The sequence below is a fragment of the Tamandua tetradactyla genome, chromosome 11, assembly GCF_023851605.1.
Source record: "Tamandua tetradactyla isolate mTamTet1 chromosome 11, mTamTet1.pri, whole genome shotgun sequence".
In the NCBI taxonomy this organism is placed as follows: domain Eukaryota; kingdom Metazoa; phylum Chordata; class Mammalia; order Pilosa; family Myrmecophagidae; genus Tamandua; species Tamandua tetradactyla.
This window is the reverse complement of record NC_135337.1, coordinates 34,564,903-34,588,232: the sequence shown is the minus strand read 5'-3', so window position 1 is coordinate 34,588,232 and position 23,330 is coordinate 34,564,903. Positions and strand designations below refer to the sequence as shown.

At 34.7% G+C, this 23,330-nt stretch overlaps 1 protein-coding gene across 7 annotated transcripts in view; it reads left to right on the top strand.

Annotated features, from left to right (window-relative positions):
* Window positions 1–21,740, top strand: part of ZNF326 (zinc finger protein 326) — a 38,555-nt gene extending 16,815 nt beyond the window's left edge. For 3 of the 7 annotated variants that reach the window (XM_077120318.1, XM_077120315.1, XM_077120316.1), the window contains 6 exons: window positions 2,566–2,677; window positions 6,572–6,719; window positions 7,846–7,945; window positions 17,821–17,951; window positions 19,228–19,323; window positions 20,746–21,740. In XM_077120318.1, coding sequence (XP_076976433.1) covers window positions 2,566–2,677; window positions 6,572–6,719; window positions 7,846–7,945; window positions 17,821–17,951; window positions 19,228–19,323; window positions 20,746–21,201 — 1,043 coding nt within the window. In that variant the 3' untranslated portion in view covers window positions 21,202–21,740. The remainder of the gene's footprint in view (window positions 1–2,565; window positions 2,678–6,571; window positions 6,720–7,845; window positions 7,946–17,820; window positions 17,952–19,227; window positions 19,324–20,745) is intronic. The other 4 variants (XM_077120320.1, XM_077120321.1, XM_077120314.1 and 1 more) reach the window with 3 other exon arrangements.
* The last annotated feature ends 1,590 nt before the right edge of the window (window positions 21,741–23,330 follow it).

Sequence of the window (23,330 nt, the reverse complement as noted above, 5' to 3'; positions counted from 1 at the left end):
TTAGAAATGTATTGCTTACTGTTCAGACATTTGAGATTTATTGTTACAATTAGCAGATAACTCTTAAATGTTAATATTTTTAGTAGTCTCAGTACATATGTGAGTTTTTATATAATAGAAAAATCTTCCATTTTACTGATCTATTGAATTATTACTAAGGAATGTGCTTTCTCTTATATAAGAAGTATTATGACATCTGTTTTTACAGAATATTCAAGAATTCTAGAGAATTTATTTCTACATGTTTGCCTTTACCTTTTTCCTTCTTTTGCCTAGTCCAGGGGTTATTAATCAGCTGTTAGCATCAATATTATCCTAAGAGACTTTATAAATTCATATGCCCTGACCACTCCTCTTTTCTAAATCCTTATTTAGAGCCGGGCCAATGCATTTTCAAAAAGTCCTCACACATGATTTTGATTCAAACCCCCTTCTTGGAATATTATATTTTTTATAGAAGGTATTGTTAAGAAAGTGATATGTTTTACCATTGTGAAGACCCAAAGAAGACATTTTTCATGGTCCTTGGTACTAGGAAAAGCTGTGTTTTTAGAAAAGCATTTGCTTTTAATTTTGTGGACATGATGTCACTTAGATATAAACATATTTCCACTTTTATACAACTGTTAAAAGTTCAAAGCCAATTCAAAAATGAAACTAAGTAAGCAATTCCATTGATCGTAGCATCTAAAAAAGTAAAATGCTTAGGAATAAATTTAGTAAAAAAAATAAGAAAGTTATACTCTGAAACCTATAAAATATTGATCATGAAAGAAAATTAAAGAAGATAAAAATAAGTGGAAAGACATCCCATGTTTATAGATCAGAAGACTATACCATTAAGATGGCAGTACTACCCAAACTGATCTACAGATTAAAGTCAATTCCTATCAGAATCCTAGCTGACTTCTTTGTATAAATTGACAAGCTGACTCTAAAATTAATGTGGAATTTCAAGGGACCCAGAAAAATGAAACAATTCTGAAAAAGAAAAATAGGAGAACTCACATTTCCTAATTTCAAAAGCTAACTAAGCAATAGTTATCAAGACCAGGTAGCACAGACACAGGGATAATAAGACAGTGTGGTACAGTCACAAGGATAAGACATATATAGATCAATGGAATAGACTTGAGAGTCCAGAAATAAACCCATACATCTGTATCCAACTGATGTTAGAAATGGATGCCAAGACCATTCAGTGGAGAAAGAATAGTATTTTCAACAAATGATACTGGGACAACTAGACAGCCATCTGGAAAATAATGAAATTGGACCCTTATCTCACACTACATATACAGACATTAACTGAAAAGTGACCAAACACCTAAATGTAAGAGCTAAAACAAAACTGTAAGAAGGAGGCATAGGGATAAATCTTTGTGAACTTGGATTTGGCAAAGGATTTTGAGATATGACACCAAAAACATGAGCAACAAAAGAAAAATAGGTAAATTAGGCTTCATAAAAATTTAAAACTTTGTTCTTAAAAAAAGACAAAAAAATCAGGGTGGGCCACGGTGGCTCAGTAGGCAGAATTTTTGCCTGCCATGCTGGAGACCCAGTTTCGATTCCTGCTGCTTGCCCATGCGAAAAAGAAAAAAAGACACCATCAAGAAAGTGAAAAGACAAGTTACAGAATGGAAGATAAGATTCACAAATCATGTTCTGATAAGGGACTTTTATCTAAAATATATGAACAACTCTTATGTAAAAAGACAACCCATTTAAAAATGAGCAAAGGACTTGAATAGGCATTTTTCCAAGAAACGCAAATCACCAAGAAGCATATGAAAAGTTGTGCAATATCCTAGTCACTAGAGAAATGCAAATCAAAACCACAATGAGATAGACTTCACACATCCTAGAATGATCATAATTGGTAAGGAGGTGGGGAAAGGTAGAACGGGTATGAATCCTAATGGGTACAGTGTCTCCATTGAGGGGATGAAAATGTTCTGGAGCTTGATAGTGGTGATGGTTGTACATTCTGAATATACTTAATAACACTGGATTTGTACACTAGAACATGTTTTAAATGGTATTACATGTTTTTATTACAATTTAGAAATGTTAAAGTACCTGTCTTTGCTTTGAAGTTTATACATTTTAAGAAATTTGGGGGGAGCTCCTGCAATATATGTGTATGTGTGTGTGTGTGTGTGTGTGTGTGTGTGTGTATAAATTCTTTAAAAAGCCTCCAGGATTTTCTAGTGTTCACTGAACCTCATCTTCATTCAGGATCAGGTTCATTGCTGCCCAGAGTGTGTACATGAGATGATTTTTGGTGATATCCATATTAATACTAAAATGGGGATAAAAAAGTTTTAAAGAAAAACATGTAGGGAAGTAATCACCTAGATGAGAAGCAAATATGACAGTATTCATGATGATGGTATTCAGGGAATGTAGTTTCAGAAATACTGGGTAATCTCATATTCTGATTTTTCTTGTGTGTTCAGTTTAAATCATGATCACCAGTAAACCCCAGATGTCTCTGAACTTGTGAGAAAGGGAGAATGGGAGAATGATTTTTAGTTTTGTCTTATTTGTCTGCTATCTTAGCAAAAACTGATCCTAAAAATGAAGAAGAAGAAAAACGACGAATTGAGGCTCGGCGAGAGAAACAAAGGCGCAGAAGAGAAAAAAACAGTGAGAAATATGGAGACGGTTACAGGTTTGTGCTTAGTTGTGTCAGAAGATTAGGCTCATTAAAAAGTAAATTGTGGGCGGGCCGCGGTGGCTCAGCGGGCAAAGTGCTTGCCTGCTATGCCGGAGGACCTCGGTTCGATTCCCGGCCCCAGCCCATGTAACAAAAACGGAGAAACAGAATACAATAAAACAAGAAAATGTTTAAAAATGTTTCCCTTTCTTCCTTCCTTCCTTCCTTCTCTCTGTCTTTCCTTTAAAAAAAAAAAAAAAGTAAATTGTGGGTGGGCCACGGTGGCTCAGCAGGCGAGAATGCTCGCCTGCCATGCCAGAGGACCCGGGTTCGATTCCCGGTGCCTGCCCATGTAAAAAAAATAAAAATAAAATGCACTAAGCGGGGTCGTGGCATTTAAAAAAAAAAAAGTAAATTGTTTCTTAGAAAGGGCAAATATTTCAAGTGGAGTACAAAAAAATTTCCTAAAAATCAAATGAAACGGTTTGATCAGAGATAATATAGGAGTGCTTCTACTTTTTATGCTTTAATGCAATTTCCACTCAGATAATAGTAGAAAAAAGGCACCCTTTTCATAATGGTAACCTGGAAATTTAAAATATCTGGAAACATAGCACTTTAAAAGAGAAATACATGTCATAACATGAAGAAAACTGGTCTTGAGAGAGATTTGATTATGTGAAGACACAAAGTGATAGCAAAATTAAATATTAAACAAAAATATTCTTTTCAATCTAGATCCCAATGAAAATTCTGAAAGAGAAGAGTAAATGAGTAGGTATTAGCTTTTGTAGGTCATTGTGAAATATTAGAAAGCTGTAATAGTTAAGTATGTGGTAATAGATAAAGCTAATCAGTGTTAACAGAATTATTAGCCTGTAAATACACTGTATTATATGAAAAATGTAACATAATAAAGAAGTTGTATAAACAGAAGGGAGTTGCTCTAACAACTGACCTTTGATACACTAAGGAAAAGTCAGTTTGGATCATTTTATACTAATGAAAATGAATCCAGATGGATTGAAACAGGAAAATTACAGGAATATAAAATGGAATATTTTAATTTCTCTTTGGGGAAGATTTTTTTCCAGGCTTTAGAGTTACAACATAAATTGCAAAAGAAATGAATGGTATATTTGGCTAAATAAAAATTGTAAAACTTGAAAGTAAACAGACTTGGGAAATATAGACATGAGAAATGATTCATGTATACCTTAGATAAATAACCCAATCACATTTTTAAAAAAAGAAAACCAAGATTCCCAATATATAATTTGGTGAAGGAACAACAGTAAATAGGTTTGTGAGAAAATGTTCAAACTCACTGTATGTTAAATAAACTGAAAATTTAAAAAATGGTATGCCATTTTATCAACCAGGAGAAGAAATATACTGAATTGCCAACTAAGGTGCAGCCAAATGGATGCTTTGTAATTTGCAGGTGTATGATGTAATAAATCTGTTGGAAAGCAATTTAGCACATTGTAAAAGTTTTTAAATACCTATTGATCTCGAAGAAGATAATCTAAAAAATAGTAGAAGCAGTTTATCTCAAGAGATGCCCATTGCAAAATTATTTATAATAGTTTCAAGTATTAAACAAATTCCACTTATAGGGAGTGACCAAATAAATCTAAGGTTTAAAAAGTCCCTTTATGGGCTCTTAGACCGCCATCAAAAATAAAGGTTGTAAAACCTTTAATAACACGGGAAAATTCAGGCAAAATAGAAAAGTAAATGTAAAACTGTGCATAAGAAGGAACAAAAAAAGGCTATTGGGAAATATAGTAAAAAAAAAAAAAATGCCAGAAATATAATTGATGGTGTGTGCTTCCCTGAAATCTAGCCAATTACTGCTGTTGCAAGGAAATTAAAGAATATAAAATTTAAAATGCAAATATAGTGTATCATGTTGATTTGATGTGATTTGAGAAAATGAAAAATCAGCTTTCATTTGGCTGTTTTCTCCAAAACCTGTTGACATAACTAAAAGAATATCTGTTAACTAAATTGTAGGATAGAAATTTTTAAAAATAGTCTAAAATTATTTTAATTTACTGAACTGGTTTAGCTTTGAATTAGGATAAGAGATTGACTGTAAATGGCTGTTTTTGTGATTTATTACTTTTGAATATTTGAATACTTTCAACATAATAAAGAGGATGAAATAGTGACTATGTGTACCTGCCCTTAAAGGAGCCCTGAGGGGAGAGGGAAAGATGCCAAAGACAAATGCATAGTGCTCTTGGAAAAGATCACTTCTGAATAAGGGTGCTGGGCAATCAGAGAAGGCTATGATGGAGGTAGTATTTGAACTGATCTAGGAAGATAGTAGTATTGTAGTAGGAGTGAGAGATAGCCCAGTAGAAGGTGTATAGCTTGAGGTAAAAAACAAAGAAATAGGCATATTTTGTTGATATTTAGGTAATGACAAGTAATGTAGACTGAAATGACTAATGAAAGTGAAAGATGTGGTCTAACTGAAAGATGTAATGAAGATATACTCTAGACCAGATACTGTTCTAGGTATTGGCTAGGAGAGAAAGGAGAGATAAAAAACCTTGTGAATGGCAGCTGAACATGTTTTAATTTTGTTTTTTGAGGCTTGAGCCATTGAAGCCCTTTGAGCAGTAATGTGCTATTACTTCCTTTAGGAAGGGATGATAATTTCTTTTTTTTTACATGGGCAGGCATCAGGAATTGAACCCGGGTCCTCTGGCCTGGCAGGCGAGCATTCTTGCCTGCTGAGCCACTGTGGCCCAGGACTATAATTTCTTGAATAATTACTGTATATGTATTACTTTGTATATATTAATTTAAAAAAATCTTTGTAGTACCTCTGTGAGGAGTTACTCTAAAGGCTTTGTATGTATTGGTTTAATCTTACAACACCTCATTTTATGGATGAGAGGCCTAGAGAAGTTAAATAACTTGCCCAGTGTCACATAAAGGAGCTAAGATGTAAACCCAGGAGTCACTCCAGAGCCTGTATTCTTAACCAGAAAAATAAATCTGATGGCTGTATAAGGAATGAATTGGAAAATGGAGACTAGAGGCAGGGAAACCAGTTAGGAGATTGTTGTCATAATTCAAGGAAAATAAAATAACAAGAAGACATCAAATGGTAACCATTAAATTGGGGAGGAGGGGGCACGGAAGGTACAGGGAGATGAGATTCATTCTGAGATGGTTCTTGAGCTTTTTTTTGTATGCTGTATGGTGGGGTCACATTTCATTATTTTTTCCATGTGAGTATCCTGTTACTACAGCACCATTTGTTGACTTTTTGGATTTTTGTTTGGTCTTTGCCTGTTTGTTTTTTGGGAAGTGCACTCCAGAGTTTTTAAATGTGCATGATTGTCTGTCTGGTCCTGGGCAGACTATTAGTTGTCCTGAAGTCTTTAGGGGTAGGACTTCTCATGACCTAAGAGCTCCAAAGGGGAGTGAATTATGGTTGTCTGGTGATCCTTTTTTTGTTGTTGTTGATGCTGTCTTACTGGTTGGGAAATTTGAGGATAGAATAGAGTATAAAATAAGTAGTAGAATATTGGAACTGATGTTCTTCAAGAATTGCTTTGACTTTGTAATTGGTCTAGGTTTGAAGTAGATGGTCTAGGTTTGAAGTAGATAACTCAGGATTAGCTTAAGTAGATCACTGATTCTACCTTTCATACTCAGAAGTTCCAGTTTGGGCAAGAGATGTAAAATGCTATGACAATGCTGTACAAATAGATATTTAAAGAAATACTGTCTTTCTGACTTGTTAAATTTACATCAGCTGTAAGTTCAAGCTATAAGGTAGAAGGAAGAATATCTTTATGCTGGTAAAATTAGTTTTATTGGTGTATTCTTATGAGCTCTTTAACTGATTAAGGTAATATTTAAAGAATAACTTTTTTCTTACAGAATGGCGTTCACATGTTCATTTTGTAAATTTCGAACATTTGAAGAAAAAGATATTGAACTGCATCTAGAAAGTTCTTCTCACCAGGAAACTTTAGATCACATTCAGAAACAAACCAAATTTGATAAAGTAGTAATGGAGTTTCTGCATGTAAGTGACTGTTTTGACCTTATCTGACATTTGAATTCCTTAGAATTTTATATTTTCACAACTATCTCCTTCCCTCTCTCATTTTATGTTTCTAAAATTTAATTTACTATTTATTTAAAGAAGTAATTATTTAAAAATAGACCCAGAATTATATGTAAATTCTTTTATATAGAATTTGGGTTTGTTACTTAAGAAGACATTTTACATTTTTGCAGTGATTTCTAGAGAGGTGTAAGAAAAGAAATTCCTTTAACAACTTTTTTTTGATGTAGAACCAGGTATCTGTTGATCATACTATGTACCAAGTATCTTGCTGAGTACTTCTATTCATTATTTCATTTAAGTTTTATCATAACAACTCATTTTTATGGTGAAAAACTATGCTGAGAGAAATTGAGTCAGTATGTGTTAAATAAAGTCTACATTCAGAACAAGAGTCAATGTCTTCTAGTCCCTTAGTATTAGGAATGTGTGGTTATCAGTTCAGTTTTTCTTGAATACCTACCAAAGGTACTGTGTCAGGCACTCGTGATGCAGACTTTACCCTTGATGAATTAACAATAATTAGAAATAAAACACATCCACACTTACATAGATGGTGCAGTTATGTGAAAATTCCAAGAAGGCCTGGTGCAGGCAGAAGTACTGTATACGTTTGGAGAAGGGGAAAATCATGCGTTTGAAAAAGGGACTTGAATTAGTTAGATAATTGTGCATACATGTAATTTAGGCAGAAGAATTGACGTTTTCATCAGAAAGTTACATGTTTATATCCTTGCAGAATTTTGTTCCTTAATTCGATTTCGTTCTCTAATTTCTTTCCTTTAACTGATTCCTTTCTGTCATTTGGGACTTAAATACCTACCCTGAGAAAACTTCTTGACTATTTCTATTCCATAGCACTTTGATCTTTTCATCTCTATATGCCTAAAATACATTTTGAATACTTTTTGTAGTTTCCTGATATTTTGTGATAGTCTTTTCAGTTAAATTGTAAGCTTCTTGAGGACAGATGTTAGTTCTTGTACTTTATCTTCCTTAAGACCAGCATGGTACTAAACATACTCAGTACTCATTGAAACTTTCTGGATTCTGATTTACAAAATCTTCCTAATTTGTTTTCTAGGAATGTATGGTGAATAAATTCAAGAAAACTTCTATCCGTAAACAACAGACAAATAATCAAACAGAAGCAAATAAAATAATTGAAAAAGATGTAATGGAAGGTAAATATTTAAACAAACTGTTTTAAAAGTCCACATGTATAGTTTATATACCATAACCTATTCCATGGTGAATGATGCCCCGTGGAGGGGAACAGTGTATGAGTTTGTTAACCCTGAGTGGGCTATCAGAAATTAACTCCTTTGACTTCCTGCACCCATGCTTACAGTTTTATCTCTTCCTACCCTTAACCTCTTTCACTTCAGTTTTAGAGGAAGAGTCTTCCAGTCTGACTTTAAAAGATAGTTCTTCCATCTGTATTTTGCCTCTCTCATTCCTTTTCATCTCCTTCAGGACTTTTGCTCAAGTAGCGAACTTGTCTGTTCTTTAGTTTTCCCTTCTTGTTTGATTCCTTTTCTGAAGACTATAAGCATTCTCTTATCTTTAAAAAAGTGAAAAGAAAGATGGTGGTATCCCTAAACTCTTTCCTTCTTTAAACAACCAAACTTCTTCAAGCATAGTCCAACTGGTTTCTTCTTCACCTCCGATTTATTACTTTTACCTACAGTGGACAAATTTTTTGCTCCCATCAGACTGCTGAAACTGCACTGACAGAGCTTACCAACATAATCTTCAGTAGCTTCTTTTGAATTATCTTACTTCTGCAACATTTTCACTAACAGCTGTATTCTTGACCAATCTATTTCCTTCCTTGTTTTTTGTGGCACCTCTCTGTCCTCATGTTCTTTATATCTTTGTCATGTCTTAGGGCTTTTCTTTCTTTACTAGCTTTTTTAGAAGTTTTCCCCAGCACTGTCTTTAGCTCATTATCATCTCCCTTTACCTTCTTTCCTTCTGAATTAATTTACTTGCAGAGCTTAAATTAACATCTGAATTGCTGATTACTTATAAATCTGTATCTCTGGCTTAGATCTCTCTTCTGAACTCTAGTTGCATATATCCCGTTGGTTAATGACATTTCTAAAAGATCTGTCATCTTGGGTGGGCCACGTTGGCTCAGTGGCAGTGTTCTCCCCTGCCATGCTGGAGACTCGGGTTCAGTTCCCGGTGCCTGCCCATGTTAAAAAAAAAAAAAAAAAGGTTTTTTTGAGCACCCCCACCCCGGCCCCTACAAATAAAACAAAACTTAATATCGCCTACATTTATTTTTGAAAAATGGCTTCATCATCTAGTAAAGAGTTATCCTGGGTACTTACTTTACTTTATCTGTAGCACAATGTCTCATTGGTTCTACTTTTCAAATGTTTACCAAATGTCTTTCATTAACTCTGCTTTAAATCTTGTATTTGTTCAAATCCTTATCTCTTCTCTTGACAATTGTAGTTTTTTACTAATTGGTTTCCCTACTTCCAGTCTTTTTTTTTATTGTATAATATAACATATATACAAAGCAAAGAAAGAAAAAAAACAATACTTTTAAAGCACTCTTCAACAAGTAGTTACAGGACAGATCCCAGAGATTTTATCATGGGCTGTGATACCATCATCTCAGATTTTTCCTTCGAGCTGCTCCAGAACATAGGTTAGAAGGGATACATATTTTTTTTTATCATCACAATCAACTTTTTTTTTCTTTTTTGTAAGAAATAACATATATACAAAAAAGCAATAGATTTCAAAGCACAGCATGACAATTGGTTGTAAGACAGATTTCAGAGTTTGATATGGGTTATAATTCTACAATTTTAGGTTTTTACTTCTAGCTGTCCTAAGATACTGGAGACTGAAATAAATATCAATATAATGATTCGTCAATCATATTGGTTTGTTAAATTCTACCTTCTCTGTATAACTCGTCACTCTTCAGAGGTATTTGGGCTGTGCCCATTCTAATTTTTTCATGTTGGAAGGAGTTGTCAGTAATATGAGGTAGGGAGATGGAACTCGCTGATATTCCGGAGAGGCTGGGCCTCTCGGTTTCAGGACTTACCTGGTCCAGGGACCCATCTGGAGGTTGTAGGTTTCTGGAAGGTTACCCTAGTGCATGGAACCTTTGTAGAATCTTATATATTGCCCTAGGTGTTCTTTCTTCCAGTCTTTCTTCAGGTTCTACATGATCTTATTGCTTCAAAACTCTCCATCTTTTTTTGTTCTTTTTTTGATTTTTTAAAAAATATTTTTATTGTAAAAACTATACAAGCATATATTCTTGACAGGAAAACATTCCATACATGATGTGCAATCCGTGGCTTACAATATCATCACATAGTTGTATATTCATCATCATGCTCATGATCATTTTTTGGAACATTTGCATCACTCCAGCCAAAGAAATAAAAAGAAAAAACTCAAACATACCATACCCCTCGCCCCTCCCTCTCATTGACCACTGGTGTTTCCATCTACCCAAATTATTTTACCCTTCGTCTTCCCTATTATTTATGCATTTATTTTTATCCATATTTTTTACTCATCTGTATATACCCTGGATATAAGGAGCATCAGGCACAAGGTTCTCACAATCACAGTCACATTGTAAATGTTATATCTTTATACAGTTGTCTTCAAGTATCTAGGCCACAGGAACACAGTTCAACAGTTTCAGGTACTTTCCTTTAGCACTCTCAATATACCATAAACTAAAAAGGGATATGTATATAGTGCATAAGAATAACTGCCAAGATAATCTCTTGACTCTATATGAAATGTCTTAGCCACTGAAAACTTTATTTTGTGTCATTTCTCTCATCCCCCTTTCAGTCAAGAAGACTTTCTCGATCTCTTGATGCCAGCTCCTGGCTTATCCCAGGCTTTCTGTTCCACATTGCCAGGGAGAGTTACACCCTTGGGAGTTGGGAGTCATGTCCCATGTAGTGGGGATGGCAATGAGTTCAATGCTGAGTTGGCTTAGAGAGAGAGGCCACATCTGAGCAACCAAAGAGGTTCTCTGGGGGTGACTCTTAGGCTTCATTTTTAGTAGGTTTACCCTATCCTTTGCAGGAGTAAATTTCATAAGAGCAAACCCCAAGATTGAGGGTTTGGCCTATTGATTTGGTTGTCCCCACTGCTTGTGAGAATATCAGGAATTCTCCAAATGGAAAAGTTGAATTTTCCCTCTTTCTCTCCATTTCCCCAACAAGACTTTGCAAATACTTCCTTATTCACTGTTCACATCACTCTGGGATTTATTGGGACATCACACTAACCTGGACAAACCTACAAATCTCATACCCTGTTCAAGGCATGGTGTTCAGTTAAACTCTGCATATACACTAAATTAGGAAATGCACTAGTCAAAATAGGAATTTTATACCAAATAAACATTTCTTGCTTTAAAACTCTCCGTCTTCTACAGGATAAAGTTAAGATTCCTAAGGCACACAAAGATCTCCGTGATCTAGGCCCTACTTCATATCTCTATTTTTGTCTTTTGTCCCTTTGTTATCTGTACTCCAGCCATACTGAATTACTTCGAATTCCGCGTGGAATTCCAGCACAGAAGGCTCCATTTTCTCAGATAGAGCCCTGGGTATTCTTTAGGGTTAACAGGAATGATGTTGGTTGGAGTTTGGCAAACCATAGCCATTAGCAATATCTAGCTGAAGCTTGCATAATATAGCCTCCAGAATAGCCTCTACTCTGTTTGAACTCTCTTAGCCACTGGTACCTCATTTTGTTACATTTGTTTTCTCCCTTTTGGTCAGGAAGGCATCGATTCCATGGTGCCACAGCCAGGCCCATCCCTGGGAGTCATGTTCCCTGTTGCCAGGGAGACTTTCACCCTTAGGTGTCATGCCCCACGAAGGGGGGGGGGGGGCAGTGATTTTCCTTGCACAGTTGGGCTTTAGAGAGAGAGTGAAAGGGCACATCTGAACAAGAGAGGTTTTTTGTAAGCACTAAGCCATAATTATCAGTAGGCTTAGTATCTCCACTACAGAAATAAATTCTTCATAAGAGAAGCCTCAAGATCAGGGGCTTGGCCAGTTAGATTGGGGTCCTAAGGTTTGAGTGAGTATCAGGGGTATCTCAGATGGAAAAGTTTAGTAGTTCATAATTTTTTTCTCCGGTGCCTCAGAGGACTTAGCCAGTACTTTTTAATTATCTGCCCAACAGACTCTGGGATGTATCATGGTATTACATTAAGCTATACAGAATTACAAGCCCTTGTCTCTTTCCTGGGCTCCTTGTGTTTGGGTTGTTAAAGTGAGCCCTCCAGGCAGGTTGAATTACATTGTGTGCTACAGAAAATTCAAATTTGGACAAAATGAAGTTCTCTTCCTTTGGTCTCATACAGTAGGTGAAGTTTTTAAATATATGCAATATTATCCTTTACCCTGTATTCTCATTTACCTTAGTCCCAATCAGATCATTTTTGTTCTCATTTGAAGTCAGATCTCTTTTTTGGTTTCTTTAACAGTCGTATGTAGCAGTGCCAGCTTTCAGAGCTGCAGAATACCAACTCTGTCTTAGGTGTCACAGAGGTACCTAAAGCTCCAGGAAAATACCTGATTATACACATGTAGTACAACATCACAGAATCTAGGGGTAACACTTATAGCTCTGAACTAAATGTGACTGCTATTCGACTTACAATCTAGGCCCCAAAAAATCTAGTTTTTTTTTTCTAAGAAAAAACTTTTTCTTACAAGTTTTTTTCTAAAAAAGACCATACATACTTGTTCTTTTGTATCTGGCTTATTTTGCACAATATAATGTCCCCAGGGTTCATTCAGCATTGTTGCATGCCTCATGACTTTGTTCCTTTCTGTAGCTGCACAATATTCCATCATATTTATACACCACAGTTTACCTTTCTGCTTCTCAGTCACTGCACCCCTTGGCCAACTCTATCCACTGGGCATCGTGGATAATGTCCGAAATAAACAGTCTATATCTTACATTGTCCTCGCTTAGTTGTATGATCATAAGCCCTCTCAATTTTAGACAGTTTTCATTGGTCCAAAGAGACAGAAAACTGATAAACACAGCCTCACCGAGTATCAAATCTAAACTTCTCCCTATCTCTTATCCTTCCCCCATTTATGTACCCCTGATGCTGTTGTGGTACTGTTGATGTCTTCCTATTTACTGTAGCCCACAGCAAGCAGTGCTAGTTTTCCACCTGTATCCCTCTGTTACTAACTCTTTGTACAAGATCAAACCTTTGAAGTAGTTCATGCAAGAACTTATTTATGATAATAGGGTTATTGGTGGGATACATGACTGTATACAACTCCTTTCAATTGTATTCACCTTCACTTATGTCAGTGTTACTTATTATCCCACTAATGAATTACCATCACTTCTTTCTGTTCCCTTATATTTAAGTTTAACCTCTTTGGGAACATCTCTAGCTACTGTGTCCTAAGTCCCCTGCAATCTACATTGTGAGCCTCAAGTTCACCTTTACCAGAGTCATAATAGCGGTGAAATAATACAGTTTCTGTCCTTCCCTGTCTGGCTTATTTCACTCGGTGTTATGTCCTCAAGGAATTCATCCATGTCATATGCTTCAGTACCTCATTTTGTCTCACTGTTGTGTAATATTCCATTGTATGTATATACCACATTTTGTTTATCCATTCGTCTGTTGGGCACTTGGATTGTTTCCATCTTTTGGCAATTGTAAATAGTGCCGCTATGAACATCCTTGAGCAGATGTCTGTTCGTATCACTGCTTTCAGCTCTTTTGGATATATATTGAGTAGTGATATTGCCAGGTTATAGGGCAACTTGATATTTAGTTTTTTGAGAATCCACTAAGCTCTACCATAGCAGCTATACCATTATATACTTCTACCGGCAGTGAATAAGCATTCCAGTTTCTCCACATCATCTCCAACATTTGTAGATTTCTGTTTAATAGCAGCCATTTTTATTGGTGTGAGGTGGTGTCTCATTGTTGTCTTGATTTGCATTTCTCTTATAGCTAATGAAGATGACTAGGTTCAACTTTTTGAGGAACCACCAAAATGTTTCCCATGGTAGCTGCTCAATTTTATTTCCCACTAGCAGTGTATAGGTTTTCCAATTGCTCTGTGCCCTTGCAAGCAGTTGTTACATTCCTTTAAAAAATAATAATAGCCATTCTCATGAATGAGAGGTGATACCTCATTGTGGTTTTGATTTGCGTTTCTCTAATGTCTAAAGATTTAAGCATCTTTTCATGTGCTTCTTGGTCATTTGTGTATCTCCTTTGGAGAAATGTCTGTTCAGGCCTTGCTCCTTTTTTATTGCATTGTCTGTCTTTTTGTTGTTGGGGGAGTTTGTTACATATTCTGAATATTGAACTTTTATCAATACATATTTTCCAAATGTATTCTCCCATTCTGTTGTTTGTCTTTTTGCTTTTTTTTGTTAGGATCAAGTCCAGTTTACGTATTTTTTTCTTTCATTGCTTCTGTTTTTGGTGTAAAGTTTAAGAAACCATTTCCTTAATATAAGGTCCTGAAGATATATTTCCTTATGTTCTTTCTAAGAGTTTTTATAGTTTTAGCTCTTATATTTGGGTTGTTGGTACATTTCGAGTTAGTTTTGGTGTATAGAGATCCACTTTCATTCTTTTGCATTTGAATATCCAGTTTCTAAGGCCAATTTGTTGAAGAGACTATTCTTTCCCCATTGAGTGGACTTGGTACCCTTGTCAAAAATCAGTTCTCCGTATATGTTTGGGTTTATTTCTAGGTTCTCAATTCTGTTCCCTTGGGCTCTTCCTTGTGCTAGTACCATGCTGTTTTGATGAATAAATTTTGAAATTGGGAAGTATGAATCTTACAACTTTGTTCTTTTTCGAAATGTTTTTGGCTCTTTCAGCCCCTTGTCCTTCCATATGAATTTGATATTGGTTTTTTTATTTCTGCAAAGAAGATTACTGGAACTTTGATTGGGATTGCACTGAATTTGTAAGTCATGTTGGGTAGTAATGACATCTTAATAACATTAAGTTTTCTAATCCATGAAGATGGGATATCTTTCCATTTATTTAGGCTTCAGAATCTTTCTGTAATGATTTGTAGTTTTCCATATACAAATCATTTATATCCTGGTTAAAGTTGTTCCTACATATTTTAATCTTTTAGTTGCTGTTATATGTAGACTCACCTTCTTGGTTTTCTTTTTGAATTGTTCATTCCTGGTATATAGAAACAGCAGTGGTTTTTCCCTGTTTATATTTTGCCACTTTGCATAAGTAATTTATTAGCTCAGGTAGCTTTCTTGTAGATTCTTTTGAGATTTTCTGTGTGTTTTAGATCATTTCATTCTTTCCAATTTGAATATTTTATTTCTTTTCTTTGCCTAATTGCTCTGGCTAAAACTACCAATAAAATGTTGAAAAGCAGCAGTGAAAGTTGGCATCCTTGTCTTGTTCCTGATCTTATGGGGAAAGTTTTTCTCTTTCATGGTTGAATATGATATTAGCTATAGTTTTTCATAATGTGGCCTTTACTGTTAAGGAAGTTCCCTTCTACTTATAGTTTTCTGAGTGTATTTATTAAGAAAGGGTGCTGGATTTTGTCACATCCCTTTTCTGCACCAATTGAGATGAGTATGTTTTTCCTTCATTTTGTTAACATGTTGTATTACATTGATTTCTTGTATCGAACCACTCTTGCATTCTTAGGATAAATACTGCTTACCACAAGTTATATATTTATATCTTGAGTGTCTAAAACCATAGATTTATCATTATTTTTTAAGTACATGCATTCTAGGTCCTGTAGAAAGTAAAAAGTGAGTTACAAACTGAAAATACAGTAGTCCTGGCATTTATATTTACGCATGTTGTTACTTTTACCAGAGATAATCTTTTCATGTGGCTTCAGTCTATTGCTTATTGTCCTTTTCTTTCAACCTGTGGAACTCTTCAGCATCTCTTGTAGGGCTTCTAGTGGCAGTGAACTCCCTCATTATTTGTCTTGGAAGTGTCTTAATTTCTCTTTCATTTTTGAAAGACTGTTTTGCTGGATATAGAGTCTTGGTTGACACTTTTTTTGTTTCAGCACTTTAAATATGTTATCCCATTGCCTTATTACCTCCATAGTTTCTGATGCAGAAGAGCAGTGTTATTAAGACTCCCTTGTACATACATGCTGCTTCTCTTACGGTTTTGAGGATTCTTGCTTTGTTTGTCATTCAGCAGTTTGAGTATCGTGTGTAGTTATGGGTCTATTTGAGTTTATCCAATTTGGTGTTTTTGAGCTTCTTTTTTTTTTTATTTTTTTGCCTGGGCAGGCACTGGAAATTGAACCCATGGCAGCATGGCAGGTGAGAATTCTGCCTGCTGAGCCACTGCCCCCCGCCCATTTTTGTTCTTCTTGAATGTATATGTTTATGTCTTTTAAGTTTGAGACGTTTTCTGCCATTACTTCAAATATTCTTTCTGCCCCTTTCTCTCTTTTCCTTCTGGGAATTTCCATAATGTGTATATTGGTACACTAATGATGTCCCTTAGGCTCTGTTCACTTTCTTTGAACTTTTTTCTTTCTGCTTTTCAGACTGCATAATTTCATTCATCTTATCTTCAAGTTCGCAGATTCTTTCTTTTACCTGGTCTTGATACTGTCTAAGGAAGTTTTTATTTCACTCTTCATCTCCTGTATTTCTGTTTGGTTCCTTTTTGTGATTTCTGTTTCTTTATTGCAATTCTCTTTATCATTTATTGTTTCTTGATTTCCTTTATTTCATCTTTTGCTCTTTGAGCATATTTAAGACAATTAAAAAAAAAACTTTGCTTGATGTGTTCAAAAACTGGTCTTCCTTCTTGATTATTTCTAATGCTTGCTTTTTTGGCCATTTTTTCCCTGTTTCTTTGGATACCGTATAATCTTTTGTTGCACGTTGGATATTTTAATATTTTAAGCTGTTATTTTAATTTAGTTACTGAGATCTATACCTTAAGCCTGTAGCCTGTCTTTTAATGTTTTAAGGTGTTATCTTTGGACTTTAGTCACTGAGATGTCTGTATCTTAAGCTTGTTTTCAGCTGTTGTTGTGACAGGTTTTCTTGAATGCCAGAAAATAACAACGACAAATTAAACAGGGGAAAAACCTTTTATCAGTCTTTGCAGGTGGGTTGTATGTGACTGCTTTCCTTCAGAGCTTAGACTGCCCAACCAGTGTGTCCAAAGAACAGTCTGAGGTTTAAGCATAGGGTCCTCTCTGATCTTTTCTGTAGAGACCTCTTTTCCTAAGATTGTGTGCAAGGCCCTAGGAATTTTCCTATTCATATGGATCTGAACATCCCTTATCCCCAGTAAAAATCTTGCCTTCCAGGTATGGGTGCCACACTGCAAGTCCTAAAGTCAGTACTCCTTTTCCGCAGGCAGCCGCAGCTTTACCACTCTCTCAAAGTGCTCACCTACCTTGCAAGCTGCTTTTATGTTCAGGGCAAGTCTGGGTCAGCAAGTTTACAAACGTTTTCCTGATTCAGTCCTTCAGGCTGCCACCAGACAGATTGACACAGGCATACATGTGCGGTAGTATATGCCTAGTATATGCTCCCTCTAGAGCTGGGTCCAGGGTCCCACACTGGGAGCCTGAGCTGGCCGTGCTTTGAGCTTGAAAGGAAGCAAGGGAAGAACTAGCAAGGGCACTACAACATTTTCCTATCATTTTTAAGTTGCCTTTTTCTTGACTTAGTGCTCTTCCAGTTTCAGCAGGTATTTATTTTCTAGAGCTCTGAGAATTAGAGTGTGCAGTTTTTTTGCTTGTTGTTTAAAGCATCTTTGGGGGGCTAGAGTCCCAGAGCATATTGTGCTGCCATTCCGTGATGCTGCTCCTATCCATGTATTTTTAACATATATACCCCAATTTTTGAGATGTGGTAGAAAAACTAAAAATAAGCCTACATACTCTGATCTTTTTTTTTTTTTTAGGAAAAAGGCATATAAATAATTACATGTACTAGGTAGTAAAAACTCGATTAGTCAGGAATAAATATGAATCATTACTTTTATTTAATAATTACATTTCTTTAGGTGTTACTGCCGATGATCACATGATGAAAGTAGAGACTGTTCACTGTAGTGCCTGCAGCATGTATATTCCTGCTTTACATAGTACAGTTCAGCAGCACTTAAAGTCTCCTGATCATATCAAAGGGAAGCAGGTATGTTTTAATCTGTGTTAATAAAGTCATTGAAGTCTGCCAATCTTTATTGTCCTTTGGCTATTATTTAATACTAACTTTATCTTAATGTGAATAACTGTAAGGGTACCTACAGAGGTAGTTTAGCATAATGATTAAGATTGTGGAATCTGGAGCAATGCTTCCTGGGTTTCAGTCCTGGCTCAGTACATGGAATTTGAGCAGGTAAATTAACTTTTCTGTCACAGTGCATAGGTAAAATGTGGATGGATAATCATTCTGCTCTCTTATGTGATTAAGGATTAAATTAATTAAAACATACAAGACACTTAAAGTAGTGGCTGGCACGTGGTAAACATTCAGGAAATCATAGCTTTTGCTGAATTGTTGCTGTTAATTTTTTTATTTTTAGGATAAAACAGTTTTGTGAATATATATTTTTTTAGAACAAAAAACAAAGAAATAAAAATTTCATTTATGAGTGGTACATTTTTTCTGATGGTTAGGGAAAATGAATTTAAAAACTAGTATTACCATTTACCATTAATTGTTTTATTTTTTGAGTGGAATATCAGTGAAAAACTTACTGTTTTCTTTTTGAGGAGAGCATTTCTGCTTCTAGATTTACTAGTGAGATTTAGCCATATTTATTTCAAAGAAAACACGTTTGCATTATTGGAAATTAGTTTTGCCTGTAAAGCACGTTTAAAAAATCAAATGTTAAAAGTTTTAGTTTTTAAATCAGGCATACCTGAATCTTAAATTTATGTTTAGCATTAAAGTGAAACTCATTTAATTCAGACTTCTAGGCACTTTCAGCACAAATAGTGTTTTCTTAATCTTTATTCTTTCTTTTCTCTTTTGCTGTTCCACATTATTGCCTTTCTTCCTCTGCATAATGCAGCCTTGTGATTACTGTAGCCCAGTGGAGCTAATTATTACTGTTGCAGTATAACCATTATTCTTTCTGTTTTGATAGCATAAAAATTAGTAGTTGGAGTAGTTGGCGGTGGGGGAGGTGGGTGTGGCCTGGAAAGAGACATACCTTGTAGACCTAGACTTCTAGTATTTGGGGAGTTAGTGTTTTTTTAATGTTGATTGGTTAATAGAAATATCCATCATTTTAATCCATTAATGATTTAGATTGCTAACATGGTAGCTGTTACTACTCTATGACTTAATATGCCAGAAAATAATTTATTTAAATCTAAGGATCTGACAAATGCTGTATTTAATTATGCAAATATCTTTCATGGCATGGTTTTCAGGTATCATTAGTGTGTTCTATTTTTCATAGGCTTATAAAGAGCAAATAAAAAGAGAGAGTGTCTTGACTGCTACAAGCATTTTAAATAATCCAATAGTGAAAGCACGATATGAACGTTTTGTTAAGGTAAGATTTTAGGGCAGAAACCTTTTAGGTACTACTGTGATATTGCAGTACTTAGATGTTGTCATGGTAACCTTTTGTGGTATTTAGATGTGGGACAGCATATAAGGAAGAATTGTACTTAATATCTTGCAATAGCTGAAACTTTTTTTTAAGTGTTGAAATTGTGGGAAGGCAATAAGTGATAATCTCTTTTTCTAGCTCTAAATCGATTGAGTAAATCACAGTCAGATAGAAGACCAAATGTCACCTTAATATTTTTTTATTTATTTTAAGGGTGGCTTGGGAGACATGTCTTAGATATATAGTGAACTTTTTAATTGTTTCACTCCTGAATTAAATAATTATCTCTCCCAATTCCTGTCATTGGCCCAGCTGGACAGCAACACACTTCCCCCAGTTTATTACATGGCATAGAACAGACTAGAATTTATCTTTTCTTTGGCTGGGAGACCCACAAGAAAATCCAAAAGGAACCGAGTTTTATGTGTGTAGTTTATTAACGCAAGTGCACTAATCAGATAAGTCATTCCTTTTCCTTCAATGGGGAGCAGGTCAGATATGTTGAAGCTTCCTTATAGAATCTAGGGACCGGGAGAAAGGAGATTTGCTCCCATTCATAGGAAACTCAGATTTGAACAGTTAAATCTACCTGGCCCATCAGGGTTTTTGGCATGCATTATTACTTTAATCCTTCTTTATGTAACATATCTTAAGAAAATTTAGCATACATACAAGAACTTACTATATAGGAAATTTAAAGAAATAAATTTTAGAGGTTAGTAGTTAAGTATAAAATATTACCTCAATTTAAAATCATTCTGCCTGAACATAGCTGTTATATTGAAGATTGGCAAAAGTCTATTATTTATTTTAGTTAACTAAATTTTTGTTTTGTAGAATAAAAATTTAAAAAGTATTGTTTGGCTGGTGTAGTGATTACTAGCTACTCTGTGAAGAAGACTGCTGTATCGTTAATGACCATTTAATTATCCCTTAAGCACATGATCTCTAAGCTGAATAACCGCAGTCCTTTTGGCTTGGTCCTTAGAGTCCTATTTTGAAATTTGTTTATCATATTTGTTACTGTTTGCTATAACACAAATTTTTCATTTTAATCATTTTTAAGTGTATAATTCAGTGGCATTAATTACGTTTACAATGTTATACTACCATTACCACCATCCATTGCTATAACTTTATCATGATCCCAAACAGAAACCCTGTATACATGAAGCATTAAGTACCCATTTTCCCTTTCCCCAGCCCTGGCAACCTTTAATCTATTTGCTGGTCTATAAATTTGCTTGTTCTAGATACTTCACATAAGTGGGATCATACAATATTAGTCGTTTGATTTATTTTACTTAGTATACGAATATGTTAATGTGCTGATTTTAAAAGCTATGTCTCTTCATTTTTTAGGGTGAAAATCCGTTTGAAATTCAAGATCATTCTCAAGACCAGCAAATAGAAGGAGATGAGGAAGAAGATGAAAAGATTGATGAACCTATTGAAGAAGAGGAGGAAGAAGAGGAAGAAGAAGAAGAAGTAGAAGGAGTAGGGGAAATAGAAGAAGTGGAGGAAGTAGAAGTGGGAGAAGTTGGAGGAGTAGAGGGAGTGGGGGAAATGGGGGGAGAAGGGATTGTAGAGGAATTAGGAGAAGTAGAGAGAGTTGGGGAAGTAGACAGAGTCGAGGAAGAAGAGAGAGTAGAGGAAGTAGAGGAAATAGGGGGAGTTACAGGAGTGGGGGATGTAGAAGGAGTGGGAGAAGTAGAGGGAGAGGGGGAAATAGAGGAAGTGGGGAAAGTAGAGGGAGTGGAGGAAGAAACAAAGAAAGAGCCTGGCCACTTCCCTATTGACCAACCGGAAGAAAATTAAATGTAAGATATTAGATTTAAAAGGAGCTTTAAATTTCTGTACTAACATGGAAAAGGGTAAAGATTTTATTAGCTTAAAATATGAGCATTAAAACCCATATTGCATGCATTCTAAGCATTAAAATTTCTTTAATATAATTTCTAAATGTTTGCAATTTGTTCAATAAAATGAAGGTAAGACTATTTTAGTTTTAAGTTTTACAGCTACCAAACTTAGATCTGATAACTTGTATAATTTTTAAGCTTAATTTTTATTACTTTATTGGTGTTAAGAATAACAGATGTGTATTGTTACTATATCTATTCTAATCATTTGAATTTAATTGCTACTTTGGGGAGTAAATATTCAAGTGTGCATTTATTTTTTTGAATACTTACCCTAGAAGAGATAAATTGGGCAAGTATTTTGTGCTCTGAGTGTGTATTTTTTTACTGCATTGGACATTTAATAGTAATTTGTGTCAATATGCTTGAAGGCTTTTTGTGACCATGCTTCCCTTTGTAACAATAAAATGTTTTTTACAAAAACTTTCTCCGTGAATTAGCAGTTTAAAATGAAACAGTTCATCAATTTAAAATATTTAAATTAAGAATTTGCTTTAATATATGAGTTCCATTCACTTGTATTTCAAAAATAATTGAGAAAACCTGAATTAAAGAAAAAAATTTTTCAGCCATTTAGTTCTAAGTATGACTAAAATATTTTTATTTAATCTATTTCAAATTGAGGTCAATCTGAAACTGACTTCATGTGTTTACACTGTGCTTGTGCAAAATCTTGAAATCTTGAAAAAATGTTTGAATACAAATAGTTTTAAAAATAATTATTTTTCTCTTCAAATAAAATTCTTAGTTTTTATGGATCATGGGACCACATGCTCAAAAAGAGTAGATGAGATTTACAGGTTTTGTGTTCTTAAATTATTTATTTTTGATTGGCCATCTGTCAATATCACTGAGAAGCAATGGTTTTAATTCTTTTGAAAGGGAGACAGTTTCATTGAAAATTAAGTTCTCAAAATTTGGGGGCACCAAATGGATGAATATATGGGATATGGATATATTAACTAATTTTAAGGCATTAAATGGATAAACGTATGGGTATTGTAGATTTTCACAGATAATTTCTCTTTTGCACATAAGACTTTTAAAATAAGTTTTTCTGGGCCAGTAAGTGTTTTTTCCAATGAGCTAGGTTTGTTTACCTTTACACTGGGAACATCCAGCCCTTTATTCAGCTGTAGCACTTTATTCAGCAATAAGAGCAAGGTTAGTTGAAGACTAGAGAAATTTGGTTCTGATCTAAGAGTGTGTGTTTATTTACTTAAACAGGCTTCAGAAAGTCCTTTTGCTCAAAGTTCACATTTTTAAGTATAAAAGAATTCGATCAACCCTCTCATTTCTCCTTAATTAAAAATATTTATAGAAATGCTAAGGTGAGAGAGTAGTAGATTTCTTTGTGTTAGAATTAGAATTTGTGTCTCTTGGCACCATGGATGGTGTTTTTTAAAGAAGAGTGTGTCTAATAATCTGTTTTAGATGCTAAACTTATGGAGAGAATCCTGTTATAATAACTTCAAAGTAAATGTTTTAGCATGAGATCTAAGTAGTAATTTTTGTGGAGTCTTTCAGAGGCTATATGAAGGAAAAAAAAGACGTGTAAACACTCTTATATAGATCAGTTTATTTGCAAGGTATAGACACATTCCTTGTAGATTGTTGTGGATTCAATTGCAGATCACTGCAATAAAGTAGAAATCACTATAAAGCAAGTCACATGAGTTTTTTTGGTTTCCAGAACATACAAAAGTTATATTTACAGTATACTTTAGTCTTAAGTGTACAATAGCATTGTCTTAACAAAAACAGTGTACATGCTTTAACAAAAATGTGACACAGAGACACAGAGTGAGCACATACTGTTAGAAAAATGACACCAACAGACTTGCTTGTTGCAGGATTGCCACAAACCTTCAATTTGTAAAAAAAACGTATCTGCAAAGCACAATGAGGTTTGCAGGCAGATTGATTTTTGTGATCCTTAATATTTATATTTTCAATGCTTATTTATAATAATGATTTCTGTAAGATCTTTCAACATGTTATCCAAGTAATATTTGATATAACTTA